General features: G+C 44.2%; 1 protein-coding gene across 1 annotated transcript; it reads right to left on the minus strand.

Annotated features, from left to right (window-relative positions):
- Window positions 1-2,022: 2,022 nt before the first annotated feature.
- ABCA5 (ATP binding cassette subfamily A member 5) lies at window positions 2,023-26,622 on the minus strand (the record flags this gene model as incomplete). The annotated part of the gene is made up of 38 exons (XM_080356734.1): window positions 2,023-2,234; window positions 2,850-2,905; window positions 3,165-3,244; window positions 4,141-4,290; window positions 4,476-4,595; window positions 4,838-4,932; window positions 5,017-5,092; window positions 5,698-5,873; window positions 6,024-6,115; window positions 6,221-6,338; window positions 6,416-6,542; window positions 7,037-7,128; window positions 7,660-7,734; window positions 8,170-8,307; window positions 8,564-8,677; window positions 9,606-9,776; window positions 10,129-10,242; window positions 10,462-10,599; window positions 11,396-11,529; window positions 12,019-12,188; window positions 12,387-12,588; window positions 13,368-13,487; window positions 15,008-15,147; window positions 15,356-15,446; window positions 15,636-15,774; window positions 16,554-16,673; window positions 17,105-17,280; window positions 17,505-17,615; window positions 18,140-18,198; window positions 19,729-19,897; window positions 20,649-20,796; window positions 21,140-21,328; window positions 22,045-22,186; window positions 23,499-23,728; window positions 24,371-24,468; window positions 24,602-24,760; window positions 25,643-25,847; window positions 26,518-26,622. 38 exons carry the CDS (start codon window positions 26,620-26,622, stop codon window positions 2,127-2,129), a joined length of 4,947 nt encoding a protein of 1,648 aa, XP_080212860.1. The 3' UTR covers window positions 2,023-2,126.

Genomic DNA, 26,622 nt, shown 5'->3' on the forward strand with positions numbered 1-26,622 from the left:
TATTAACTTAGGACCCCTGGTCTACTCGACCAGGGCTCTACCCCGTGAGCTACGGAGCCTTCTCAGGAGAAGATAAACTTGGCTTATATGTACACACACGCGAGAAAATTCTGAGTCCCACCTTTGCTTCAAGCAAAGGGAAATACTCAGAGCCACCGGCAGCGCAGGGCTGGGGCTTCCCAGGAGCTAAGTACAAGTCTGCATAAACAAAAAAGCTGGCTTTGGGTCATTTTCCTTCCCTTACAGGGATGCGTCAACCCTAGAAAGGTTGTCACTCAAGCTGCAATTTAGAAGCTGGTGCTTTAATCCTGTTTTTCACCTGTGTTTGGTTTCCAGCCCAAGGGATCAGGGCACAGGTGAGTACCGCGGCTCGGGGCTCAGATGCTCCCCAGGGGATGGGACCTTCCCCCGGTGCAGCAAATGGGACGTCCAGGTGTTTCTGCAGTTCTTGGGCTCAAATTTTAACTACAAAACAAAATCTGTACATTCCTATGCAAAAAAAGAAGCCCAAGTTGAGTTCGAATCTCCCCATTGTTGAGTAAGAAACTAACGAAAATGGATTTGGGCTCAATGTGATGACAAACCATTATCAGACATATTACAAATATTATTGCCTGATAACTACAGAGTCGGAACACAGAACTCCACCTTAACTCACTTTTTTTTTGAGTTTTCCCAAGAAAAACAAAGGTCTTGTCTAACTTTAATGTGAAGTTATATAACTGATATGACTTACGAAGCCAATGTTTCTATATAAATGCACCTCTATATTTGTTCATTGCAGAACGCAATGAACTGTTAGCAATCATTTATTTCACCTTATAAAACTAAAAAGGTGATGATAGCTTTGTGTAGAAAAAAGAAACAAAAATACTATATTTTCAGCATACATCTGTCATATCTCAGGATAAAGGATCCCATATTCTGCTCTTCCTAGTGCTTCCATACAAACCAAAGGCACCATTCCTAATGGTGAGGTTGCAATTTTGGATCTATTTTGGGTTTACAGAGGTAAATAAAAATTGCCAGGACAAAGCCAAAGTTCCTGTGCTGAGCACACTACTGCGTTACTTACTGCTATCACAACAAAGACGGATTGGGAAATACTGTTGCATGTACTTATGAATCCACTGTTGAGAAAAATGAAAACATCTCAAAAGGGCTGCCTCTAAAACCAGCTGGCAGGATACACGTCGTTACACCCAACAAAAGGATTAGACTGTTTTTAATGAAGACGAGAAACACTCACATCTCTGCAAATCCCTTAACTACACAGTTATGTCTTTGTACCTTTTACCAAGCAGAGGAAAACAAAAGAACCCACTTGTGCACACCCCCGTGAACCCTACAGTGCATGCGCGGAACAGCGATGCCACCCAGCACGGCAGCAGGAGTCGGCCGCATCTGCCAACCTGCGGTAAAATGAATGTTAAGTGCTGATGAGTGCCGTGTTTTATCTGTAAATGAACGTTTTCACGTTGGTTGGATACCAAGCTAAGCTTGTGGTGTAATTCAGACCCTCTTTGCAGTGAGTATATAATGACTGTGGAGCGTTTTTTTCCCCGTCTCTTCTAAGCAGGTGGATCTGAAGCATAAGCAGGGACGGATTGGCCGGTGGGGTAGCAGGACCTTGCGGGGACACGTGTCTGCAGGACACCTGGTCGGGCTGGCAGCAACGCCCACCGAAGGCAGGAGGCACGGCAAGACCCTGCAAACCAGCCCCATGGGGTGGGATGCTCCAATGGCAACTGGTTTTGCTCCAATTTCCAGCAAGGAGAGCCCAACTGCAGGCAGGGACGGCCGAGAGAGGAAGGTGGGTGCTCCTGCAGAAGCTCCCAACCCCAGGAGACGACTGGCTGCCGTGGCAGCGTCTTCTTGCCCAAGGCAAACCAGGACACAGCGAGGGGAGGAGGAATTTCTGAACAGCCGGAATAACGGTGGGGATGCTCGCTGCCACCACGGCGTTATTCCTAAGGCCAGGCTGGTGGAACACGCTCAGTGCTTCCAATACAATTTCCCTTGTCTGTCCCAGCCCCGATGTTTTCCACGCACACCGCGATGCGTGTACAGAGGATCATCGCGGGCACGAAACACGAGGTGCCGAGGAGATGTGGGCCGTCAGGAGCTCAGAAAATGACCCTGTCCTCCTGCGTCCTGTCCCACCACAGCGTGCTGTTGAGCGTGCCGAAGCTGCTGTCCTCCTCCTCCTGCTCCTTGGCCAGCTCCACGAACACCTGCGACACAGACAAGGGATGCGAATGCACCACGTTTCTCCTAGGAAGTCACTTGGTCACGAACAGAATTCATGCTAAAACCCCACGTGTACTGAACGTGTTGCTTCATCTCTGAGTAAGAAATTTTTAGCTTAGTTTTGGGGTTTTTTCTCTCCTTGCTCCCACCTCATTTCTTCAAAAGCGCAATGAAAAGGAAGTTGAACCAAATACATGCTGAAGAACATTTATCGTCAGCAATAACTAGTTTAGAATAAGCAATAATAAACCTCAGCTTTCCCCTCCTTTCAGAAATGAACAGTACTGCCCGTCTTTTCAATAAATCACAGCAACATTTCCAGTAACGCCACAAACTGATTTTGCTCCAATCACTGCAGTTGGCGTCTTATTTTTAAAGGAGAAAATGGGAATAAAGAGGAGCAGGGGAACTGGCAGTCCCAGTTCACTTGGGAAAAGGGGATTTCAGTTCCCTAAAAATGCCCAAATAGCAGCAGAGCAGCCCGGGCTACCCAGACACCGAGGACAGGGACAAACTGCGGGCACGGGGCTCACCATCATCAAAACACCTGCAGCATCTTCCCACGGCAAAATAGATATATATAATTTGCTTTAACATACCTGTTCCAATGTTGCCTGAGAAAAGCTGTACTCCTCGATGTTAAAGGCGTGTTTTACTGTTAAAAGAATTAATGAGAGCGCAAAAGAGTTAATGAGAGTGCATGTTTTCATTATCTGAAACAACTGGATTTAAAAGCATTTTAAGCTGGTGCAATGACTCTTCATTTAACAAGAAGCAGAGTTGTGGACACCAATAATAATACAAAAATAAATTGATTTGGAACAGAAATGCACAAGTGCCACTGCATGGCAAATGTGTCAGTTATGGAAGACTAAATTATTTCTCTACATGACGCATGGAAAGTGCTTAATTACCTTCTTCCAGCTTGGAAAAAGAATGTGAAAGCGACTGAACATCTTCTTTAGGAATTTTGTATGCCAAAATAGAAGCAAAACTGGAACAAAGAAACAAAGCAAATTTAGCTTCAGGTAAAATTCCTCACAACGAAAAATATTGATATTAGAGTTAATAGATTTAAACTCATTTTCTGAAGGTTACTCCAGGCATTTTGACTTGTTGTCATTACACAACAGGAAAGATGCAGCTCCAGAAGATCTGTCTCCGAGATGAAACCGCTCCATGAGTTATATGCTCGTCAGCTAAGATTCAGCCATTTATATTCCGTCTATAAACTCATGAATGAAAAAAAAAAAATCACTGCCTCAAACTAAAAAAGTTATGAGGTTCTGCCTTTCAAGTGAACTGAGGCAAAGGTGACGGGATCTCCTGGGACTTGGCATCAGGCAGCAGTTCCCACAACCCAGACTCGAGAACAGGGACCTGCTCCACCCCACACATTTCCTTCTCAACATTTAACTCTCCTCCACGTCTCCCACACTTGAGGAATCCTTATCTGACAGCTGCAGTGCCCCTTTTGGAGCCTCACCAGCGCCCACCAAGCCAGATCCTCGAGTTCACACTGCAGAGATTCAATACAGTTGAGGGAAAAAACAACCAACCCACACTCAGACTTCGAGAGAACCCCAGAATTTCAAGCATTTCTAGATAAGGGCCAGTGACTCGGATTTTCTCGGGGGCCCAGACCAAGGAGGAAGCTGTTAGACACCAGCTATGAAGAAACTGAGTTTTGCTTCCCCCGTGCCGAACATCTGGACACGGGACTCGCAGCCACCGCCCCGGCACTTCTGCTGCTGTCACAGCCCTTCCTCTTTTCATTTTTAAGCTACGCATAAATATTTTGTGCAAATATCAGTATCATGGCATTTCCTACTTGCTACCAAGGAGCTACTGAGAAATTAATTATTGTATTAATATGAAGTGAAACTTCACCTTTCCTGACGATTCGCGTTGGGGAAGATGTGCAAAATCTGGCTCTGCAGATACTCCACTTGCTGTACATCTGCTGCTTCTTTTAATTTCATTTCCAAGAAGTACCCTCTGCCAAACTTACTCTTCAGGTGTTGGACAGTACCTATACATCTACCAATTGCAGAGGGAAAATAAGAGTTGTACATGTTACACCACGCTCAAATAGCAGCTTAACTTTCAACGGACCCTTTTTGCAGTTTAATTTTGCTCCAAGTTTAAGGTGCAAAACAATTATCTACCTATATTTTCAAAGAAATCTATTCTAGTTAACAGCTGTCCTGTCCTCCCTGTGGTACCTGAGCTGCCCGGCCACCAGGATGGCCACACGGTCACAAACAGCATCTGCCTCCTCCATGTAGTGCGTGGTCAGGATAGCCGCTCTCTCCTTGTTCTTAAACGCTGCTCGAATTGCCCGCCTACAAAACATAACAAGAGATGACTCAAATCTCATACTCTTTATATTTTAAGATTTGTTTTGAATTTCAAGGCTTTCATCTCCAAGTTCTCCTGGGAGAGGACACACCTGTCGACACCTGGGACTAAGGTCGGGATGGTTCCCTGTCTGTGGCTCTCTCTGGTGTTTACAAGCATAATGCAAATATATAAAATCAGGCAAATTCCCACAGAGAAATGAACCTGTGGACCTGGTGGCACTCACCACATGTGCTGCTTGGCTTTGGGATCCATCCCGGTTGACGGTTCATCCAAGAGCGTGACCCGCGGGTTGCCCAGCATGCTCAGGGCAAAGCAGAGCTGGAGGACGGCAAAGGGACAGCGTGAGGACACAGCGGCTGCTGGGGACACCCCAAGGTGGTGACTCCAGCAGCTCCCCCGTACCTTGCGTTTCAGCCCCACGCCCAGCTTCTTCGTGGTCTTCTGCAGGTGGTCTTTTAAATCCAGGGCACTCGCGATGCTGCGGAACAGGGAGGAAGGACCACACGTGAAAAGCTGAGACGGTGATGGTTCGGCTTCCCCCTCATCACACAGTAGGCGAACGGTCTCATTTGAAGAACTCGATGACAAGTATTTATATATGTTTGTATATAAAGTATAGAAAAAGCAAAGCAACAAGAAGAATCAGAGCTGGGCGCTTCCATACGAAAGCATCTGCCTGGAGGAGCCCAGGGTGACAGCCCAGAAACAGCTCCAAGCCCTGGACTGCCTGTCCTTGCTGTCTCTGCAAGGGTCATTGGTAGCACTTCCTAACTTGAAGAAACCCAAACCAATACAAAACACCAAAAAAACCCCCAACCCATGCACAAAAAACACAACCACAGACAAAAAAAATCACTACACACACGAAAAACACCAGCAGCACCACAAACACCACCAACAAAACCAGTTGAATTTTGGGTGATTGAATCTCTGTCTCCTGACCAACAATTTCAGACCTGTTGAATTCGCTGCAAAGATCCAATCGAACTTAAATGAAAGAAGATTGCATTAGGAAAAGTGAAAAAAAGAAAGGCTAGGAAAAATATAGCCAAACGTTAAAGATTTCTATAACAAACTACTTACCGTTTTATGACTTCCTTAACATCAGACTCACTCATTCCTTTGATAGCGCCATAAATTTCAAAGTGTTCTTGCAATGTAATATCTGGCCAAAGCGGGTTCGTTTGAGGACAATACCCTACAAATTTCACCGAGTCGTCTTCGCTGTTCAAGCCAAATGCACAATCTCCCATCAGAACCTGCGAGGACAACGTATAGCTTTTACTCAACAATATTCTAAGTATCAGAACAGGTTTTGTGAAGTTTTAGCAAAAAACACTCAGAAACGCTTGCAATAATGATAAAAAATACAGAATCATTTTCTATTTAGTTTGTAGCATGTAACGTACCTGCCCACTGGTTGGCTCAATCTCTCCAACAAGCATATTAATTAACGTGCTTTTCCCTGCTCCGTTGGGTCCCAACAACCCCAGAATTTCTCCTACAGGATGGATGACACAAAATGTTGCCCATCAGGCCAGATACATGGACTCAAGAGTTGGTTTTGTAAATAAAGCAGCTCAACAGCAAGTAATCAAACTCCTACCTTTTTTTACGCAGAGAGAAACATGTTTTGTCGCCACTTTCTTTATTTTTCTCCCCAAAAGAAATTCCTTCCTTTCATCAAACTCCTTGTGCAAGCTGCTGACCAGGATTGCCGGCATCTAGGAGAGAGGAGAGAAGCGGCTGCAGATCCTGGCCAAATCCCAATTTGGGGTTTTGCTGGTGTTCACAGTGTTACCTCCTCATTTTTGGGGCCGCTCAGTATTTCTTGGACTCGTAGCCTCTCCGCCTTCACATCTTCATCTTCATTCTCATCATGTGGGGCGTCGGGGAACTTCCAGGTTTTGGGTTTTGTAGAACATTTTCTAAGGGGAAGGAAACAATGGGACACGTCGGCTCAGCATTCAGGTGGGATCTGGTCTCCACCTGGATGCAGAAAGCAATTTGCTGAACCCGCGTATAACAGTTATTCAGCACATCCAAGAAGCCCCAAAAGAGCAGAAAGACCTCATCTTTATGCCAAGCTCTTTGTTGAGGTTGGCATCTCCAGCCATGCAAAGGAAGTTCCTGTTTTTATAATGTATAGGGGATGTTCTTACCAAACTCCTGATTTTGCACTGATAGAACTTAAAAGGAAGTAAAAACCCTATTTATATACTTTATTGACTGAATTTCAGAGAAATAAAGCTAGAAAAACAAATTCTTTAGACACTTGGGATGGGATATAACCACGGGTATGGTATTTTCTGCAATATCTCCCATAACTACAGGCTGCATACTCCAGTTTCATCACCAGCAGCACTTCAAAAATGGCTTCTTAGGACTATTATTTTTAAAAGTTGATTAAATAGAGACTTACCTGAAAAACGGATCCTCTCTCACTGTCCTCCCTCCATTCTTCAGCTCGAAACATCGCAGCAGGAAGAGCCAGACGAGACACTGCAAATAGGGCTAAACCAGACAAATACAGCTCTGGTTACTCGGAGCGCTGCCAGCCCTGCGAGCCTGGTGATCCTATAGGTGATCCCATAGGTGATCCTACAGGTGATCCCACCAGTGCAATGAGTGACGAGCACCAGCTCCTCCCCACCACAGAAGTGCTGATGTTTCCAAAAAGACTAAACGTATCATTAGGTGCTCAGTGCGTCAACGCTGAGGATGCACAACCAGAATCTGCTTCGATTTAATGGCAATTATTTGGTTTTTGGAGACAGAAGGGACTGCCCCCTGTTCTGCAGTTTTTGCTCCATCAGCACAGGCCCCCATAATAATCAAGATTAATCCCAACATCGTTAATAAGATTATTGAAGCAGATGTTGAGCTGGTGGGCACAGCAGCTTTTACTGATACTGTTCATGCTGCAACAGGTTGCAAAGCCACAGGCTCCAGCAAATCTTTATTAATAAAGATACTTGAGCAGAAGGGGCCTCCCGGCAGGAATCAGCAATTCTCTACAGCAAATAATCAAATAACCACGCTTACAGCTAGAACTGCTACCAGGAGCCGGTCCCACGGGTCGTAGTATCCTCCGTTCTTTCGCTTGCCTTTCCATGAGATCTGACAGTGCAAAAACATACGTTCAGGGAAATAATCACTGCTGATATCCTGCACTGCACTTCAATCTCAGATCAGTCATTTAAGCCACACTGGTCAGTCACTTTCTGAGCTCTGCAGAGACCTCGCTTGCTTGAGCTTGATGCCAATAAAATCCCATCCAAGTCCCTGGGGCTGCTCCCAGTTTAAAGCCACCGACTCCCAAATAACGCGTCACCCACCACTGTGTTCACCCAGCCCAGAAACGCAGTTTTCCTTTAGATATTTAATGGAAAACTCGTTCCTTTGCTCATTTTAAAACTGCAACGCGCTGAAAAAAGTGACTTTTCACCACCAGTTGCTACTTTTCACATATTAGATTTCATTATCATCAAAGACACCCATATCAATCCCAGCCTTTTACAAGTGCTCTGGAGAGGACTTCTTACATCCCCTTACCTTTATAAAACAAATCAGACAGCCAATAAGGGGATAAATAGGGATGAAGATGGAGAAGACATAATGCAGGACGGTGGTTACCAGGTAATAGTCCAGAAAAAAGGCCACTTCGGTGACAACCGTACAGAGCAAGGCTGTCTGTACAAAGGAAAAGGAAAAAAAAGCCCATTTTCATTCAGTTCAGACTCTCCAAGTGTAAGTTATCTAATTTGAGGCACTTTTTTTAAAGCTTTTATCATTTAGGATATGACAGTAATACAGAGACACTGGTAAATGTTTCAAATTCCTTGTGCATTAAGGACGCACAGTTCAATAAAATAACTGAGCAGCCGGTTGTGGCTTTGGAAATAAATCAGTGTTCCCAGCGACCCAAAATCAAGGTGAAATTACTCACCACCGAAAATATAAATGACCAAAATTCTTTCGTGTTCTGGACTTTTTTAAACGTGAAGGAGACCACGTAAGTGAAGAGCACAACTGATGGTACGTAACCGATCAAGCAAAAGATCTGCAAAGACAGGAAAGGCTTCTCAGGAAATGTGCAGCAAGAACCCAGGGGTGAATTGTTTGTATAAGTATCAACTAGAATCACTTCAGCATGTTACGTAGCTCTATATCCTTCCTTGTCACTTAATTTGGTGTATTTTGCCACCTTGGTACATACAACATATTCTATCAAAGACACAAATAAAAGAGTACATGGAAAGGCAGGAACCACCTGTCAGTTTCCTTTAAACTATTTCCATTTTTTCTTAATAACATAAATGTTGACCTGAAGATTTTAAAGATTTTAAATATTAAGAATTCCAGCTTTTAGCCTTAGTGTATTTGCAGATATTGCAACAAGGGTAGATGCTCTGGTAGAAAAATGACCCCGCAGCGCAATGGTCCCATCCCAAAGCTGATCAAATCAGAGTTTATGGGAGAGCAGATAGGAAAATCTGATTTTTCTCAGTTACAGTCAATATCGCAGGGAACCCTGCTCTGAATATAAAAGATGAGGAGACTTAAAGTCTCTTCGACTTAATCATGTTCTGCAGCTCATTGTAGGGCTGGTCTGTGTTCAAAGTCGCTGTAACCTCATCATTGGCCGCACACCGACGCAAATGGAGCAATTATCGATGGGTAGCAAAGAGCGCGAAGCCGCTGAACACACAGGGGATAAAGAGGATAGAGCATTTCCTCCGAATATCCTGGTATTTTAAAGCTTCACTTTATTCCTGTTCTGAACGCAATGCAAAATTTCAGTATTTTTCCTCCATGAAAAGCTGCATTATTTAGCCTTTGGTGCAACCTGATGGGTGCCTTTACTCCAGCAGCCTTAATTGGGCATTTTCCCCATGTATCGGTTGGAAAAAGTCCACCAAACCATCTAATAAAAACCAACACTTGTGGAAAACAACCTGACCACGCTCTCACACCCCCACGGCGCTCACCACAGCGAGGAACTTGCCCACGTAGAAATAAACGCCGTAGTGGAAGGCGAAGAGGCTGCCTAGCATCAGGATGAGGATGGAGAAGAAGAGCGGGAGGTCCACCATGGCCTGGCCGGTCCAGTACGCCGAGGGATACAGCCCCGCTATCTTCAGCTGCGTGTACGCTTTGATCTGCAACGGGAAAAGACAATGCAACATTAATTATGTGTTAATTAAAATGAATGCGATGGCAATCTGCGCCAGTGTATACGCGGGGTATTGTTGTTCCACCTAATACGCTGCTTTTACACCGACGGTGCGTCATGGTGTCACCTGCTTATGGCTGATTTTAGCTGCAAAAAGCATTTCCAGGGAAAGCAAAAGGGCTTTTCCCACATCTGCTCTACCCAAGGCAGCAAACAGCAGCCACATCCATACTGCTCCTCATGATAAAAGACACTATATGAAACAACTCAAGATTTTCACCAAGCCCCGATGTTTCTAAGTTCTTCTGAAGTCTATGGATCTCCACCTGGGAGTTTACCTTATGGTTTTCTGCGTTGTCCATGGCAAAGTAAGGCGGCATTCCAGTAATAATGATTCCCAGTAACACAGCTTCAAAGTAGATCTCTAGTCTGAAGATTGTGTCTGGAAGATTCTGAAACATAAACCAGATTTCTTCAACACCAGAATGGGTGCGACCAAAAAAAAACGCTTTTAAAATTGGAACGTGACCGCAAACACTAAATCATATTTTCTGTGTATCTCAAGATATCTGAGTGGCAGCATGAAGAAAAATACCTATGGAGGGGTTTGGAGTATTTGTAGGAGTGTCTAATAGACCGTCATGTTTAAGGGCGATTTTGGGCGTGCTCACCTGGACAAAGGGGTTGCTCCAGATCTGGATGCTCTCCGTCACATTTAAACTGCGCAGCAGCAGATTGCTGACAATATTCATCAAAACCGGCAGGGAATGCACCATGGTGCTGTTGAATACGAGCGTGAAAACGTAGTTCTGCAAAGGAAAGTGTTGCGAAGGGTAATACCCTCTCCCATGGGCTTAATTAAACCTGAACATTGGAAAAAGCTTTGCATAATAGAGTAGGTTTTGCAGGAAGCTGTGGGCTGCTCAGGGTGGTTATAACATGTAACCTCATTCAGGAAAACAGTCATGCTCATAGAGAACAAATTATTTGGAATAAATTCCCAGTCTGTTTTATGCGACTGTGACTCTGTGACAAACGATGCTCCAGAAAATTACAGCCTGAAAACCAAAACACAGAATGACACGCACTCATATGTTTTTGCTAATGCATTTAAAAGCCAGACAGGCAAAAATTTACATTAGCTAAGGGTTGTGCTGTCACACTAATATTAAGAGTTTGCAATGAATAAAAATGGAAAGAAGAGACAGAGCTGGCACATTGCACAGCAGTTCCTGTGCTGGAGATTAAACACAACCCAATGTTCCAATCTTGCTGACACTCCTTCAGTGGCCATACTGAAATGAATATTTTCGATCCAAGAAACTCATTTTTCTTTACACATGAGAGCACCATGGAATTATACATCTGTCAAAGGGTATAATTCAACCAGTATAAGGAATTCCTACGCCAGAGCTCTTGCGAAGTAAAATATTTCTCTTGGCTTTTTGTATCCTTGTGGGGAAGGAAGGGGGATGGAAGTTTTACTCGCCTACCATAATTACCATTAAGGAAGAGTATTTATTTTAATAATATTTCCATTCTGGTAATAAAAGTCCTCTTTGCAAGCCTCTTGTCTAAGCAATATGATATTGCTGTCTGTCTTACCTGTCTAGATTCAAGGTCGAACACGTTTAAACCTGCGCTGTGAGGAGCAGCCGAGACGTAATCGCTGTCGTTGAACATCTCCAAGAGGATGTTCATGCTCCCAAGAGAGTGGACAATGTCATCGATATCCGATTCTGGTGTAAGACAGAGAAAACAACACGATTACTCATCCCAGCTTGGAGCATTTAACACAAAATTATCGATGTGTTTTCTCACTGATATAACCCTATGAGAAAAGATCCCTGTTTCCTTACACGCGCCTGTCAAAGAGTCCTCTGCTGTTCTGAGCAACATGGATGATTTTATCTTGGCTTCCCACTCAACAGCCTCTGGAGAATTCAAGACATTTTTTGTTATATTCTCCAGTTAATCTGTGCAAATCCAATGCAGCCGTGAGGAAGCGGAGCTGCCACTGAGCATTATCAGGACATTCCAAAAGGTTCAGCTGAATAGATAATTAGCTAAACGAGTGGGAAATCAGCAGCACTTTAATACAGCATCTGGAGAAATGAAGTTGTATCAAGCACAAATTCCGAACAGCTCAAACAGAGGCTACTTTCTGTTGTCTGGATCGATGCTACAGACTTTTACAACATCCTGAGTTGAAGCCTCTGCTCCCGTACCTGTGGAATTCTGCAGCAGGAGGCGACTCCTGTACTTGTGATAGTTCTCTCCAGGCTTCAGCAAGTACAAATCTGGGGAAAGTTTGATAGCGGCTACAGAATTTTTGATGATGTGGTGTATGAAAAACAATAAAATCTGAACTACGAGAAAAATCAGAAAAAGCAACAACCTGCAAGAAATAAAAAGTTTTGGTTTTATTAAAAATCAGCGAAAGCCGACTCGGTTGATGTGCATGCTATCAAAACATCGCCCCCAAAAAGCGTGTATTCAACAGTAACAGATATTCACAGCATCCTGCCCTTTCTCTGGTGTCATTCAAACAAGCTGTGAGAATTCTGTATACAAACGAGAAAGCCCCGGTACTTACATAACTCTCACGCATTTATTTTCCCGCTTGAGACTGAGGAAATGAACTTTGGCGATGGTGGAAACCTGTTTCTTCCAGAGGGCTGAGTTGCTCATGGCCGGCGCCTTCGCCTCCGAGAGCATCAGGAGACTCTGCTCCATGTCCTCGAAGGACCTGGTGTCCACTTCATCCTGCACCTGCTGGGCGTTGAACACGCTGTAATCTGAAAAACAAACCAGAAGTCAACAGATTTTGATGCATCATCCTGTGCGTTCACCTGTATTATTAAATACCAGCACGTTCAGCTGCTAAACCCTCTTCTACCCACGCAAAAGCTTTGCAGAGCTGGATGGTTTATTAGTCTGTATCGCACAGAGAGCACTAGAAAGATTAAGATAACTTAAACCATCCAAAGGTGACAGCGGAACAATTGATTAATTCTGCAGTAATATTAAGCGGTCCCAACTTTTCATTTGACCTGAAAGTTAACTTAAAGGAGAGGAAGAGAGAAGTTCAGCTATTTCAGCCTTAAGCGCAGGCTTCTAATGTTACAGTTCACGCAGGAAGTTGGAAATAAATTTTATACTGCGTATTTACAATTTCTCGCAAGTAAACTCCATTAGGAAAACAAAGCACATTTTTAAAAGCTACCCATAAAAAGCGCAATGGTAAAACCAAGGGCTTAGATGTAAGTACACTGGATGAAAATTTAATTACTGCAGAGACAATCAGTAAAAAGCTTTTCCCCTGGATCCTCCCAGCATCACCCCCCCACAACTCATTGCTTTTGCGTGTTTTTCATGTTAAATATTTGAAAAGCCTGGAATGCCATGTGGCCGAAGGCGCCTGGTGCTGCTGGATGCAGCGCTCAGCAAGAGGGGTTTTATTATCACCTCCATAGCAAATCTCCATCTGGCAGTGATGTGGCGTGGGCAATTATACAGTAATTAATACTAAACCAAATCTGCGGAAAAACAGGAGAGCAGCCACGGTCCAGCCCACCTGCTTGATCAATCTCTGCCTCAACTTCCAGTTTCAGGTAGACATCCTCCAGCGTCGTCATGGAAACGCCGTAGGTGATAACGCCCAAATGGGAATGAGTGTCCAGGTCAGTAAACAAGCCTGGGGACAGGAGTGAAACACACTGCGTACTCTGAAACAGAATTATTAATATATCGTCTTCCCGAGAGAACTTCGAGCCCATCAGAGGCATCCCTAAGGTCTTCTGCACGGCAGAGAAAAGCAGGTAACGTGACAATTTGGTTGCTTACATTATGAAAACCCAGGTCATGGCTTGAGAAGCAAGGTTAGGATAAGCGTCTTTAGCGCGAAACTTCATCCTCCATGGTCAGGTGTGGGAAATGGGGGATGTTTCCCCAAAGCTGTAGCATTTCTGAGAACCACCTCAGCATCTGAAAAATCCTGGGCTGCCCAGACACAAAGAGATTCTACAAATAAAACCACCCAGAAATTTTATATATTTATATATATATAAAAATAGCCAGATCTGTGAAGCCAGCTTAACTGGGCAGGAGATACTGGACAACATGCATAGCTTGAAAACCAGAATGATGTTCAGAGTGAGAGTAATTATTAGCACCTTGGGATAAAAAACATCATTGGGCTCTTGCCAGTCCTGTGAGGTGAAGGACTTGACAAAACGAGGAGCTTCAGAGTCAAGGTCACACTGACAAGAAACGCAAATGCGTAAAATGGGAAGAGCAGTCGGATACCCAACGATGCTCATCCGATCTCCGCGATTTCTTCTGCCCCGGTGCTGAGGCACATTCCTGGCCTCAGCTTCTCCTTAAAATAGTTTGGTGGAATTGACTCAATCTTGCGCAAAGATGCCCATTTTTCAAAAGCACCCGCAGTGGCTGCTGAACTAATAAATTATTAACTGATTATATGCAATGGAGAACAAAAAAAAAAGCGCATTTATGAAATATGAGCTGCGTTCATATCAGTATTGATTCTCCCTTTGCTTTCCACATAGCTCAAAGGACACGCTGCTTCTTCCATTTTCTCCTGGGAGATGAAGAAGAAGACTCGTGTAGGGCTGAGCAGATAATTGCTGCCATCTAGTGAAACCAGCACATCTGTCCCTCTCACCACTGGATTTGAAGCGACACGAGGTTCTTTGCAGCTCACAATGAGGGGGATGGATTATTGTAGGATCATAGAATCCTAGAACCATAGAATTACCGAATAGTTTGGGTTGGAAGGGACCTTCAGAGCTCATCTAGTCCAACCTCATGGCAATGAGCAGGGACATCTTCAATGAGGGGCTTTCTGGCTCCTTGCTAGAGGCCAGTCCTGCTCCTTAAAATACTCTGCAATGAGACGATGCTTCTGCAGGACAAGGGGATTCTCAGACAAGAGGTTCTCTTCACGCTTCTGCTAAAAGCATCTCCCAACACTTGCTGCTTGGAACCCACATCCCTCTTAACACAACCCAACCACCTCAGAGGTGGCCACAAGGTCCTTACCCACCCGATGAAGACCTTGCCGATCATCAGCCAAACGATCAATATTCATAATAAAACATATGCATAGCAAGGACAATTTAGCAAGAATTGCAGGCTATGGCCTCACTGGATGGATTTTTCTGCAGCCCAATAACGACGTAAATAAATGAATACCTGCAAACTTGTCCATGTCCCTGAGCGGCAGCGTGTAGACCAGCTGCTCGGCGTTCTCCTGGATCAGGCTGGCTGCAGGGATGTGCTGGCGGATCAGCGACGTCGTGGCTTCCGTGTTGCAATAGGCATCGATGTGCATGCTGAGAAAACACGCAAGAAACGGGGTTTTTAAAGCCGGCTTTTCTCCCTGCATCTGCAGCAGAACTAGCGGACAGTTGTCCCTCAGTATGGAGAAAATAAAAGGATCTTTTTTGAGTGTGGGGTGTGCGAGCTTAGAGATTCCAAGAGCAAACAATAAAAAAGAAAGATGCATAATGTCACGTAACAGATATAACACAAAACAAATACCTCAAGCGGTAGCCGATTCCCCATTTGCTTTTAAGAAAGAGAGAGGATCCAAGGCATTTTAACATCCCTTGAGAAATCACAGCTTTACGATCTAGAAACCAAAAAAAAAATATGGAAAAATTAAAATCAAGACGACCATTTGGAGAACTTGTAATTTACTCCAAAAAATAACTATATATTTCAAATACACGCATATAGTACAGTTAAGAAGCATCACTTTTTGCTCTGTAAAATGATGGTTACTCGTGGACCAGGTACCCTGGGCTGTGATGGGACTCACCAGCAAGGATGTCGGCCTCATCCATGAAGTGGGTGCTGAAAACCGTCACGCGATTCGCTTTCCTGTTTTTCAGGAGGTTCCAGACGATGTGCCGTGAACACGGGTCCATACCCGCAGTCGGCTCGTCCAGCAGTAAAACCTTGGTGCAAAAACAAGCAGCATTTGCAAAGCCAAATCTACAATTATTGATCTTGGGAAATCCCACCTATGTAACAGATATGGGGCTTTTTGAAGCCTGTTCGTTAGGTCCCTATAACATATAGGGAATATCCTGGAGTAAGCAAGGCAGCTGTCTTCACTATGCTTTGAATAAATTCATCTCCTGTTGTGACAAATGGAAAAATCATATAGTAAGCTGATGCCATAGTCTGTTTTATTCTAACACAACTACGTTCAGCTATGGATTCACTCCTCCTATTAAGGGATGGTTAAATATACACACAAGCTTTTAAACTCCCAGCGAACTGTCACACACATCACTTTTAACTATAGATCTAAAAGCAGTCCCCATTCTCACAGGCCAGGAATAATAGATCTGTAACACAAAGGAGCTCTCCGGCTCCGTCCCTGCGCCAGGAGCCTGGATGCTTTTGCAAGGAAAGTCCCCAACAGGTTCATTGTCGGGGGCTAAATGGTACCTGCCAGCAACAGCATCAAACTTGTCACATTATTTCCTTCACAAAGAGATCAAATCCAGAGCTACTGCCGTTCCCAAAGCCATTAACGTCCTCAAGTATAAAGGTTGAGCTATTGAAGCAACTTTAATTGTTTAAACTACAAACCAGAAGGGTGAAAAAGAGAGATACGGCAATAATTTCTGCACCTTGCATGTTACTATATGTGGTAGTTGGTTGCAATGAGACGTCACCCTTGGGTGTATTGGTGACAACAAGTCAGGAACGTTTCCATCACACCCACCTTTGGGTTCCCAAGAACAGCAACTCCCACCGACAGCCGCCTCTTCTGCCCCCCGCTTAATTTTTTAGCTTGATTGTCTCTGATGGGCTGCATATCCAAATCCAGCAACACTTTCTGCACCTTTGAAACACAAGAAACATATTTATTGTTTAAAAAAAGCTGTAATTTTTTTAACCAGATTCTTACCAATTAACACTCAAATTAACTGTTCCTAATTCCCAGTGTATTCTGTTGAGCTGTACACGCTGCTAACGAACCCGAACATCCAGAGCAGGGTCTGAACATCCAGCAAACCCGAAGGAGTTAAAAGGTGTCTATGCTTGAACACAAATATTAGGATTTAAAATGTTTCATAAGCATTTCAGTTGCCTAGAAAAAATTAATAGTTTATCTTTGTAAAAATACCTGTCTGTACCTCTTTGCCTACTGTACTGCAAAGTAATATTTCCCCGCAAACTTGTCTTAAGGAAATACCTGCGCAGTATAAGGGTATTTTATCCTACAGGTTAAAAATGAACATACAAGACAATACCTGTGCCCAGCTGACTCACCTCCTGTATCAAATCATTCTGGGGGATTCCTTTAATTGCAGCAAATATGGAGAGATTCTCCTCCACAGTTAATATATCAAAGTGGATGTCGGACTGGGGGCACACCCCTGCTATTTGTCTCACTTCAAGCATTTCATCGATCTCGGAGACTTTGTGCCCATAGACAGAAACAAATCCTAAAAAAAAACAACCCAGAAGCATCAGCTGAGAGGGTTTTGTTGGTTGGTTGGTGGTTCTTTTTTGTTTTACAGCCAGAGATCAGGGTAACATGGACATGAATGTAAAACGGACTCTTGCAGACATAATCCAGAGAACAACGTGGCGCATCTGAATGAACCATAGATGTTAATTGGTTTTCCAAAGCAGGGGAACCCCAAAGCTCGCCCCACGAGCAGCTCACCGTCCGTGGGTGGACACAGCCCGCACAGGATGTTCATCAGCGTCGTCTTCCCGGTGCCGCTGTGCCCCAGCAGAGCCGTGATCTGACCCTCGTAGATGTCGAAGGATAAATCTGGTCCCCGAGGCAGGCGCGAGAGAAAGAGGAGATGTCAGTGACAGCGCTCGTGGCACCCGGGGCCGGCTCCTACCGCGGAGGGAAATTCAAATACGGACATATGGGGTATGCATTTAGGGTCTGCTCAAAGGGACGCCTTACCTCCATGTCCCCGCATGGCAGGGGATGCTTGGGGGGGGACAGTCCTCGCGTTTAAAAGCAACAAGATGAAAAGATGAGGGAGATGGGGGAGGGAAGATTGTATTGCTAACAACACAGGCAGAGGAGGAACCACGGGGACGATGCCAGCAGGTTTGTTTAGTGCTGGAAGGGCTCCTCTTTTTTGGGGTACCGTTTTAAAGAAGTTTACTGCCAAAGCGGTGAGGGACGACACACGCAAGCACATCTGGCATTCATGCTCCAAGGTCCCACCCCACTAAAAGAAACCAAAAAGCCCGAACTGAAACACAAAAGGCCACTCGACAGTTCAGCTATTGCTCCTTGGTGTCTGACAAGCAGCTAAAAAGCTAAAGTGTTCTTACTTCTCAGAGCCTCCACAGTTTCCCCCTTTTTCCTGAATGTTTTCTGAACACAGCTGATTCTGAAAGAAGACATGTCATTTTATACACTATTTTATTTCATCTTTATATGGCATTTTGAACGATCAACACTCAGAAACAGTCACAATGAGGCGACTAAGCTAAAGTGGCACTAGACAGGTTAAAATCCCATGGAGGCAAGTCAAGAGACGGGGCATCTTGTCACAGACGTTAGTCCAGCTCCACTCTTGTATCAGAAAGCTTTCGCTGGTATTTTCTAAGGTATTTCCTATGATGCCAGACCAGATTATTTCAAACAGGTGGTTCTTTCACACAGTAGAACAATGCACTAGAGGTTTCCTAAGCTAGAAAAGGGCACAGCTATTCCCCAATAACTCCACAATACAACAGAAGACTCAACAGACACGATATGGAAAACAGGTGTTAGTACACCAGACTCCAAAGACATGATTACCAATAGCTATTGATCAATTTAAGTGAAAGAAAGCAGCTACCTATCTCTCTAAGAAAGGTAAAAACCTTCCTTCCAGCCCCACTGATTTTCCCAATGAAAAAACCCACCGGTTTATCTGAAGGCGCCATGTAAGATGGGTTTTGGAAGCCTGGCCATCCTGAAAATGAGGATGGGGAGTGGATTACAGCTCTGAATAGTGGGGAGAACTGGGTATGACAGAAAACAAAACCAGTACATGTAAAGATGACAAGATAGTTCAAAAATGATGAAGAGCTGGCAGAGGGATGCTGTGGAAAATGGCCAGGGTGGATGAATAGTGCAAAAGTGGCCACAATGTTCTCATGTGAACATCAGGATTAAAAATGGACCCTTCAACCTATGGCAGATGCCCGAAGAGACACGGATAGAATGGACAACACAAGAATCATTCTGGTCACGAAGCTCAAATATTTATTTGAGACTTGTGGAGCCAATGAGGAGTAAAGACACAGAGTTCCTCAGCCCACATCATGCTACGACACTGGAAAGACTGAAAATAGTATCTGAGATGCACTAAAAGTACATGACGGGCCAGATGGAAGACAAACAGGTGACACAAAATACAAGGTGAAAGACGAGAGCATGGCCGTCTACTTTTCAGTTTTGTTTCACCCTCCTAGATCGGGCAGTTGGGTAAAACCACCATGAAGTTCTCCTCTGGTCTACAGAGGACACAACAGCCTTTTTCTCCTCAAATGCGTATTACCAGAAACCAAACCCTCCCAGCAGAGTAGGCGTTTCAACATCTGCAACTGCTTACACCTCTCGCGGCCCCAGCGCAACGGAGGGGAAGGAAAAGGGGCCGGTTTTGAGAGGACTCCAACTTAAGGAACACAATCTACAAACAAACCCTCTCGTTACGCCCCGCGGTTTATCCTTGGAGAGCATCCATGATGGTGGGGCGTCCCAGAAAGTGGAAACTCGCCGCGCTGCGTGTGTGCGCGGAGGACCCGGCAATGCATACCATATGCTATTTGAATCCAACAACTGGAGGAAAAACACTGATTTTTCAAATTACGCATTAAATATCAGGGACCCAAGTCTGCTAAACCTCACGTGGACAGGGCAGGAATCGTACCTGATGGCTTCTTTCCCCTGAAATTCGGAAGGCATGGGCTCAACTATCTCGCTGAAGCTCAAGCTGCCGTTGATGCTGCTCTCGTACAACTCCTTGTAATTTTTTCTGCGCTTGGACCAAAACGAGGGCTTCATAAAGAAAAACGGCGTGCGGCGGAGTCCAAACTCCCCTGGAGAGTGATGGGAAAAAGACAATTTCTTAACAGTAAGTGCAGATATTCCTCATCTTTTAGGTTTTAGCCACAAAAGCCATGAGCTCTCCTGCTAGAAGTTTAGCAGCCAGCCCACACCTCCATTCCGGAGCAATGTCATCAGCCAAGTTTACATTATCCGCGTTTAAGCCATCAACACTGCCAGCAGGTTCCAGTTTTGCTAAGTATTTAAATATTATGTGCAAATCTCTTTCCATGCAAGAGAAATCCCCAGCGCTGCAAGAACAGGGATGTAAACACCAGCAATATAAATCCAGAGAGATGAGAGGCGAAGGGAGCTGCAGGGCTTAACTAGGAATTAGTCGCACGATTAACAACTTTATTCTGCGTTTCAAGTTAAGCTACTGCCATCACAGGGAAAGGTCTGGAACAGGCAGACAAGTCTTTAATTTTCAACCCTGTAAGAGCAAATTGCAGAGGCTGAGGCACCAGTTAACCCAGTAAGGAAGAGGGAAACAAAGTTTAGCTGGCATCCATAAAAGCCATCATCTCTAAACACGCTAGTTTCACGTCTCACAGTTTTAATGGAATATAAACTATTTCAGCTAAAAGTATTCTGAGTCACAGCATAAAATATATTGGCAAACAGCAGCATCTCCTTTCTCCATAGGTGAAATTCAGTCAGAGGTGCCACCGGTCGTGTCACCCTCAGGACTTTGGGAACTGGTGATGTTTGCACAGTTCAATTTAATTCTTCTCATGAACATACCTGGGATAACCTGATCCAGGTAGACGGCTACAAGCAGATAAAATATGCTATCCAGCACCAATAAAATAAGAGAGATAAAGAGCGGGTAAGGCCCGTGATTTAGATTTGACAACGTTGCACCATCTTCGTAATCTTCTAGATGCATCACCTGCCAACAAACACAGACACATGGGGATGTCACACACCGGCACGGAACCAGCTGGGAAAGACAACACAGCATGGGGAAAAACTTAGTGAAATAAAACAAAATCAGTGAAAAAGTGACCGAGATCACAGCAACACAAAGAATAACAGTTGCTCGACGGCACATTGGATTTTGCTTGATACTAAATTGCCGTGGGAAGCTATTAAAATAGGCAATTTTCCCCACCATCATTAATTCATTTTAAATGTATATACATTTAAAATACCTGCATCAAGGCCTATATGAAAACGATGACAGACAAGTCAGCATGATGAGGTTGCGATCGGAGGAGCAGAAGGTTATTTACCTGCGCGACGCCGACCAAGAAGCTGCACTGACACAAGGGGCTGAGAATCCACACGAAGGATTTGGGGAAATCCTCCAGCAGGACAATATTTAGGCCCACGAAACCAAACGCCAGCGTTGCTAAGAACTCCACTATACCCACGTGCTTCGACTTCTTAAATAGAGGCGTCAGCATAAGTGCAAAGAAAACCTAGGGACAGATTGAAAACAAATGTGAGAAGGTACTATATTAAAAATACAGGGTGTAGAAAAGCTGAAGTAAAAAGACTATAGCTTCAATTTTGCCTCTGCTAATCGTATCATTTTCCTGGTACAGTCACTCCAGCATCCACCCACGTCCCACGCGTCCCTTACAAAGTGACAGATTTCCCAAAGATGCCAGAGCACAGAATAAAACAAAGTAAAAGAAAAATAAGGAGCCATACGGCTGAGCGGGCACAGACACCCTGGTTAGTACATCTCTGTAAATGACACAGTGAATAAGTGATTATTTCTGCATTGGTTGCTTACAAACTCAGACAAGCAATTCTCTCTATAAATTAATTCTCCGATCTGTAATTAGGGTTTTAACATCCCACTATATAGTAACAGCAAATGTTTAGAAGAGGGCACGGTTTTGGGCTTCAAAAGGGTGCTGTACAGTGTTTTCAGTTCCAAGACAGATGGTTATAAACTGAGATGCTTCAGTAACACAAGGTATTTGTCATAGTGATGGTTGGGACTTGAACAACATCCCAAAGCAAAGCGGAGCTGGGGAAGGGGACAGGGACAGGTTTGACACCCATCACCTGCTCAGGTCATGTTTGTTTTAGTGGAGAAGAATAAGATTGGGTGGGAAAAAACAAACAGACAAGACAGACAGACAGAGATGGGATGGCTGAATTGAACAAGATGGGGAATACTTACTGAAGAGATGCCATACAGAAAAAAGAGGAGAAATATCACAAAGGCACTGCTCTGGGGAAAGAGGGAGGAGGCCGTCGCAATCACCGCCATCAGAATGGACATGACGAAAATCAGGCTCATGTAGAGCAGCACCCAAGAAAGCCTAGGAGCAAAAATGGGAGAAAACCAAAGCAAAACGCACAGAAACCAGTCAATGAACTCCCAGCCTCAATTATTCACACACAAAAATAGCCAAAACTACCATTCTTTAATATTCCAGACAGCTGCACCAAAGGACGGGCTTGCAACAAAACAAGAGGCCCCAGATAAAAGGAGCTCTTGTAAACATCCTCGGAATTGTTCCGAGCATCAGAGCACACACATCAATACCCACGGCATCAAAAAGATACACAATTAGATGATTCATTGTGGGTGGGTGGGGTTTTTTTTGAACTTGCATAATTAATTCCCCGGTATGACCAAGAGGGGGTAACTGGGTAGTAGGTTTTAATAATTAAAGAAATTCTATTTAAAATTTAATATGCTAGTCATTCCAGCGGCTGGGCAGGGTAATAAAATCCTTTTCTTTTTAAAAACAGAGTGGCGAATCTGTTAGAAATTCTGACCTAAGGATACAAGGGCAGTTTGTGCGCAGGTAGTTAAAAAGTGACACATTTTCCTCAAAACCGAGTCATATTCAGCGGCTCGAGGGGCCAGTGGGGACCGAGGCTGTGGGTCAAGGACTCAACTAAAGGAGATTTGTCACCAAGGATGTGCCGCAAACAAACAGAACCGGCTGGCAGAAATACACCAAAAGCAACCAGAAAAAGGTACCCTAGCCCACCCTAGTTGGCTGTTATGGCATAGAAGGTGCTAAAATAGCATCGGCTGCTGCAGCAAAGGGCAAAGTTTAATCTGTTTGTATCTCTGCAAATATCAATGATTTCAAATTAGTACTTCCTCTCATTTGGAAAAAAACAACCTTCATTATCTTGCATCGGATAATTTCCATCATGGTAAGGAAATGAACCTGTTGCTTAGACTGCTCTGTCATGTTAAAATTACAGAGTGAGATGCATTTAATGATCGGTTGGGGAAAGTGCTGATAAGCTCTGAAGAGGCTGCAGGTGACGTGTTGAGCCTCCAGAACAGGAGGTGCTGAGCCAAAAATATTTAAAACCAATAAAAACAAACTAGGTAAAAACCTCGTGCATCATCACGTTTAACCCCTCTAAGCCTGGCGTGACTTTACATGCATCAATGCAACAGCATCGCTCCGGCACTTCTGAAAACATTCCTATTTTCACGATATCTGTTCGATTTTGCAGAGTATCTCATTGTTAGCTGCTTTCATTTAATCAGACAGAAAACAATTTAAAAAATGGAGGATGGGGGATATACCTAGAAAATGCTATTTTAAAAAATTTCTTTATATATATTTCCTTTATAAAGAATGAGATGCACCAAACACATACCAAAAGGCAGTGTCATGAAGTCCCAATATTTTTAAGAACTCCTTCAACTTCCTCTCCTTTTCTGCCACAATATGAATCGCCAGATAATACCCGAACGGTGAGAAAGCGATCACCAGGTAAATTAAGATGATGGCCCGAGGAAAATTGTCGATTTCCACCACCGCGGCCTCTCCCATGACCATCGCTCTGGTCAGTTCCAGTTGTTCCCAAACCGACTGATTAGTCTTCAGCTACAAGGAAAAGAAATTAGAGTTATTTTTGCATCGCTTGTGATTCTACAGCCCCATCTCACCCCCAAACCTCCTGTCCCCAAAGCCCAGTCCATGGCAGGGGAACTGAGAACATCTGAACATCTGGAGAGAAAATGAACAATTTTGCAATTCCTATCATGTAAAATAAACCAATGGACCACAACCAACCAACCAACAACAACAAACCCGGACAAATAAAACCAAACAAACCAAAAAAACCCCAAAAAAACCCTCAAAATTGCTCTCACTGCGAGCAGCATAATGGGAGAGAAAGAGGAAAAAGAGCATTGCTGATAAATACTATTATCAAAATAGTAAATTCTATAGCTTTTTGGTATCTTAACTAGCATTTTGGGGTGAGCACCTCCTTTTGATGAGATGCTTTGGGCGCATTTGAACGCAAACGAAGACAAATGTCCGCATTATTCAACCAGACAAGAACACTTCTGTAGGAAATACGGAGAATACACATGAAACATTCTGCTTTCTCATCGGATCCAGGCTGATTTTTGATACGGCTTTGCACACAACAAATCAAAAACATCACAAAACCAACCAGAGCCAAGGCAGGTCATGGATTTGAAAGTCTTTGGGTTTATTCTGCTATTTGCTCAGATTTACCTGTATGATGGCAGCATCGATGCAGGCTTGCAGAGCCGTAAATCCCGAGCTCCAGTACGTCACGGATTCACAGCCTTTCCGCAGGTTGTAGCAGCTGGCTGCAGAACAACGCAGGGTGATTTAAAATGCAAAAACCTCCCCAAAAAAACAACAACAAAGGAAAAAAAAAAGGGGATGATTTCCCAGTTGATCCCCTTGCGGACACCTAGAAGAGGGGGTGCGTTTATTTACCTCTGGACTCGGTGTAAATGGAAGCCATGGCGACCGAGTCGGGGAAGCGCAGCTGGTAGGACATGGGGCCGGTGAATACGACACCCACAAAGTTGGGGGGTTTGGAAGCGCTGGCCTCTTGCAGGTCCTCCTCGCTCAAATACTCCTCCGTGATGATGTCTGCGGGGCAGAAGAAGTTCTCACATCCATTTAGGCGTCAGCACAGGAGGGATTAAAACCCCGCAACGCCGTTACGCTAATACTTAACGATTTATTTGGCTATGGATATATAGTTTATTCTCCAGCGCTTTAGAGGAAGGGCAGATTAAATCAGGGCTAAATACATGAAAATATGGGATTTTGCCACCGCCTTTGGCAAAGGATGGGAGGAAAATGGGCTGTGAAGGCGGAAAGTGGAGCCGTTTGCTGAGGCATCGTCAGGAAAACGCGGATGCCGGGCTGGGCTGCTCTGTGCGGTACCTTTGAAGCACAAGTGCCACAAAAGAATCAAAGATACCAAACTAAAAATACATCAGAGTGGTCGTGGGGAGATACGTTCCCACTGGATGCGTCAGCTGCGCAGGCAAAGCACTTTAAAGCAAAAAAACCCTAAAAATTGCCTTCAAAAGGTGACACAGTGTTAACTGTAATCATTTAATAAAACCAAATCAAATCTTGTTCTGATAGTAACAACAGGCTAGAAAATGCAATCTAATCTATCTGCAGGACAGCATCCTCTCCCAAATTTGCCCCAGGATGTCACAGGACATTAATTTAGCCCTAGAGATGTCCAGGGGCTTTTTGCATTTGGGTCATCTGAAAACCTTCCCTGCAATCACATTACACGTGTTGGCTGCAGCAGGGGAACACGAACCCCACGGAGATGGCAGCGCCAGAACATTTGCCAACCAAGCGAAAAGAAAAAGCCTCCACAATCTGTCCTGTAGCCGCAATAGAAAACAAATGGGATTATTTCTGTCCTCAGCAGCAGCAGCGAGCTCTTCAAACACGAGCCACAGCGTGAGATATACTCAGAAAAACGCCACGCAAAGGGCTGAATACCCTCTTCGAAGTTATCGAAAGCCACTTTCTTCATGATTTCTCGTGCCATGTGGGTGGGCGGCGTGTACCCGATGACAAAGTTGATCAGCATGGAGGTGTCCAGGGTGCCCAGGTTGGTGTTGGCCACCTCGCCGTATTTCCTGTGCGGGTGCATCATGCTCATCAGAATGAGCCAGAACAAGAAGAAGAGTGGGAAAAGGACCTCCTGGGCAAAGGAAGAAATAAATACGGCATTTCATAAAGCAGTCATGGAAATAAGAACTTCCAGAAGTTTATCTTAGTTACACGAAGCTTAAAGGAGAGACTGTGAGTCTATTTACTTGAATGTAATGTCCCCTGAATGTTTTCAATGCAACAGTAATTTTAATGCCAAATCCTTCTCTGGCACTGAAGTGGGATTTTAATCACCTAAGAAGCAATTTTAAAGGGATAAATCGATGTGTTTTAACTATCAGTAGACGTATGTTATTTGGAGGCAAAACACAAACCATGAACACTTAAACAAGTCTAGCCAAGCACTGGACTGTCTCTTCTTCACCTCAAAATCCATCTTAAAGTACCACACACATTACTTGAATATAAAAATATTTTGGAGAGGCCTAATCCCACTATTCTGGTCAGTTATTGGTGCAGAAGTTTTTAAAAGTGCACTAAGATCGCAATACTAATTCAAGGAGATTTTCTGGATAATGCCATACACATTAGAACACATTTTCAACCAAAGGATGACAGAATGCCTTCTGAAAAAACCCATTTCAACCCCAAATTCAGAGCAGACCTTGAAGCTTTAGAAACATTAGAATAAAGCTGAGCATCTCTGAGTCCGGAGTCACTTCAATGCAGAAGAACCGCAGACACACGAGCATCGCACTCACCTGGACGCTGCTTTTTTTAGTCCTACACTTAATAAGACAGTTCTTGAACAAAAGAGCTCTGGTCTGTCTCCACACTCCTGCTTCCCTTGGAGTGCCCGGCGCCAT

The sequence above is a fragment of the Nesoenas mayeri genome (assembly GCF_963082525.1).
Source record: "Nesoenas mayeri genome assembly, chromosome: 19".
Taxonomy (NCBI): Eukaryota; Metazoa; Chordata; class Aves; order Columbiformes; family Columbidae; genus Nesoenas; species Nesoenas mayeri.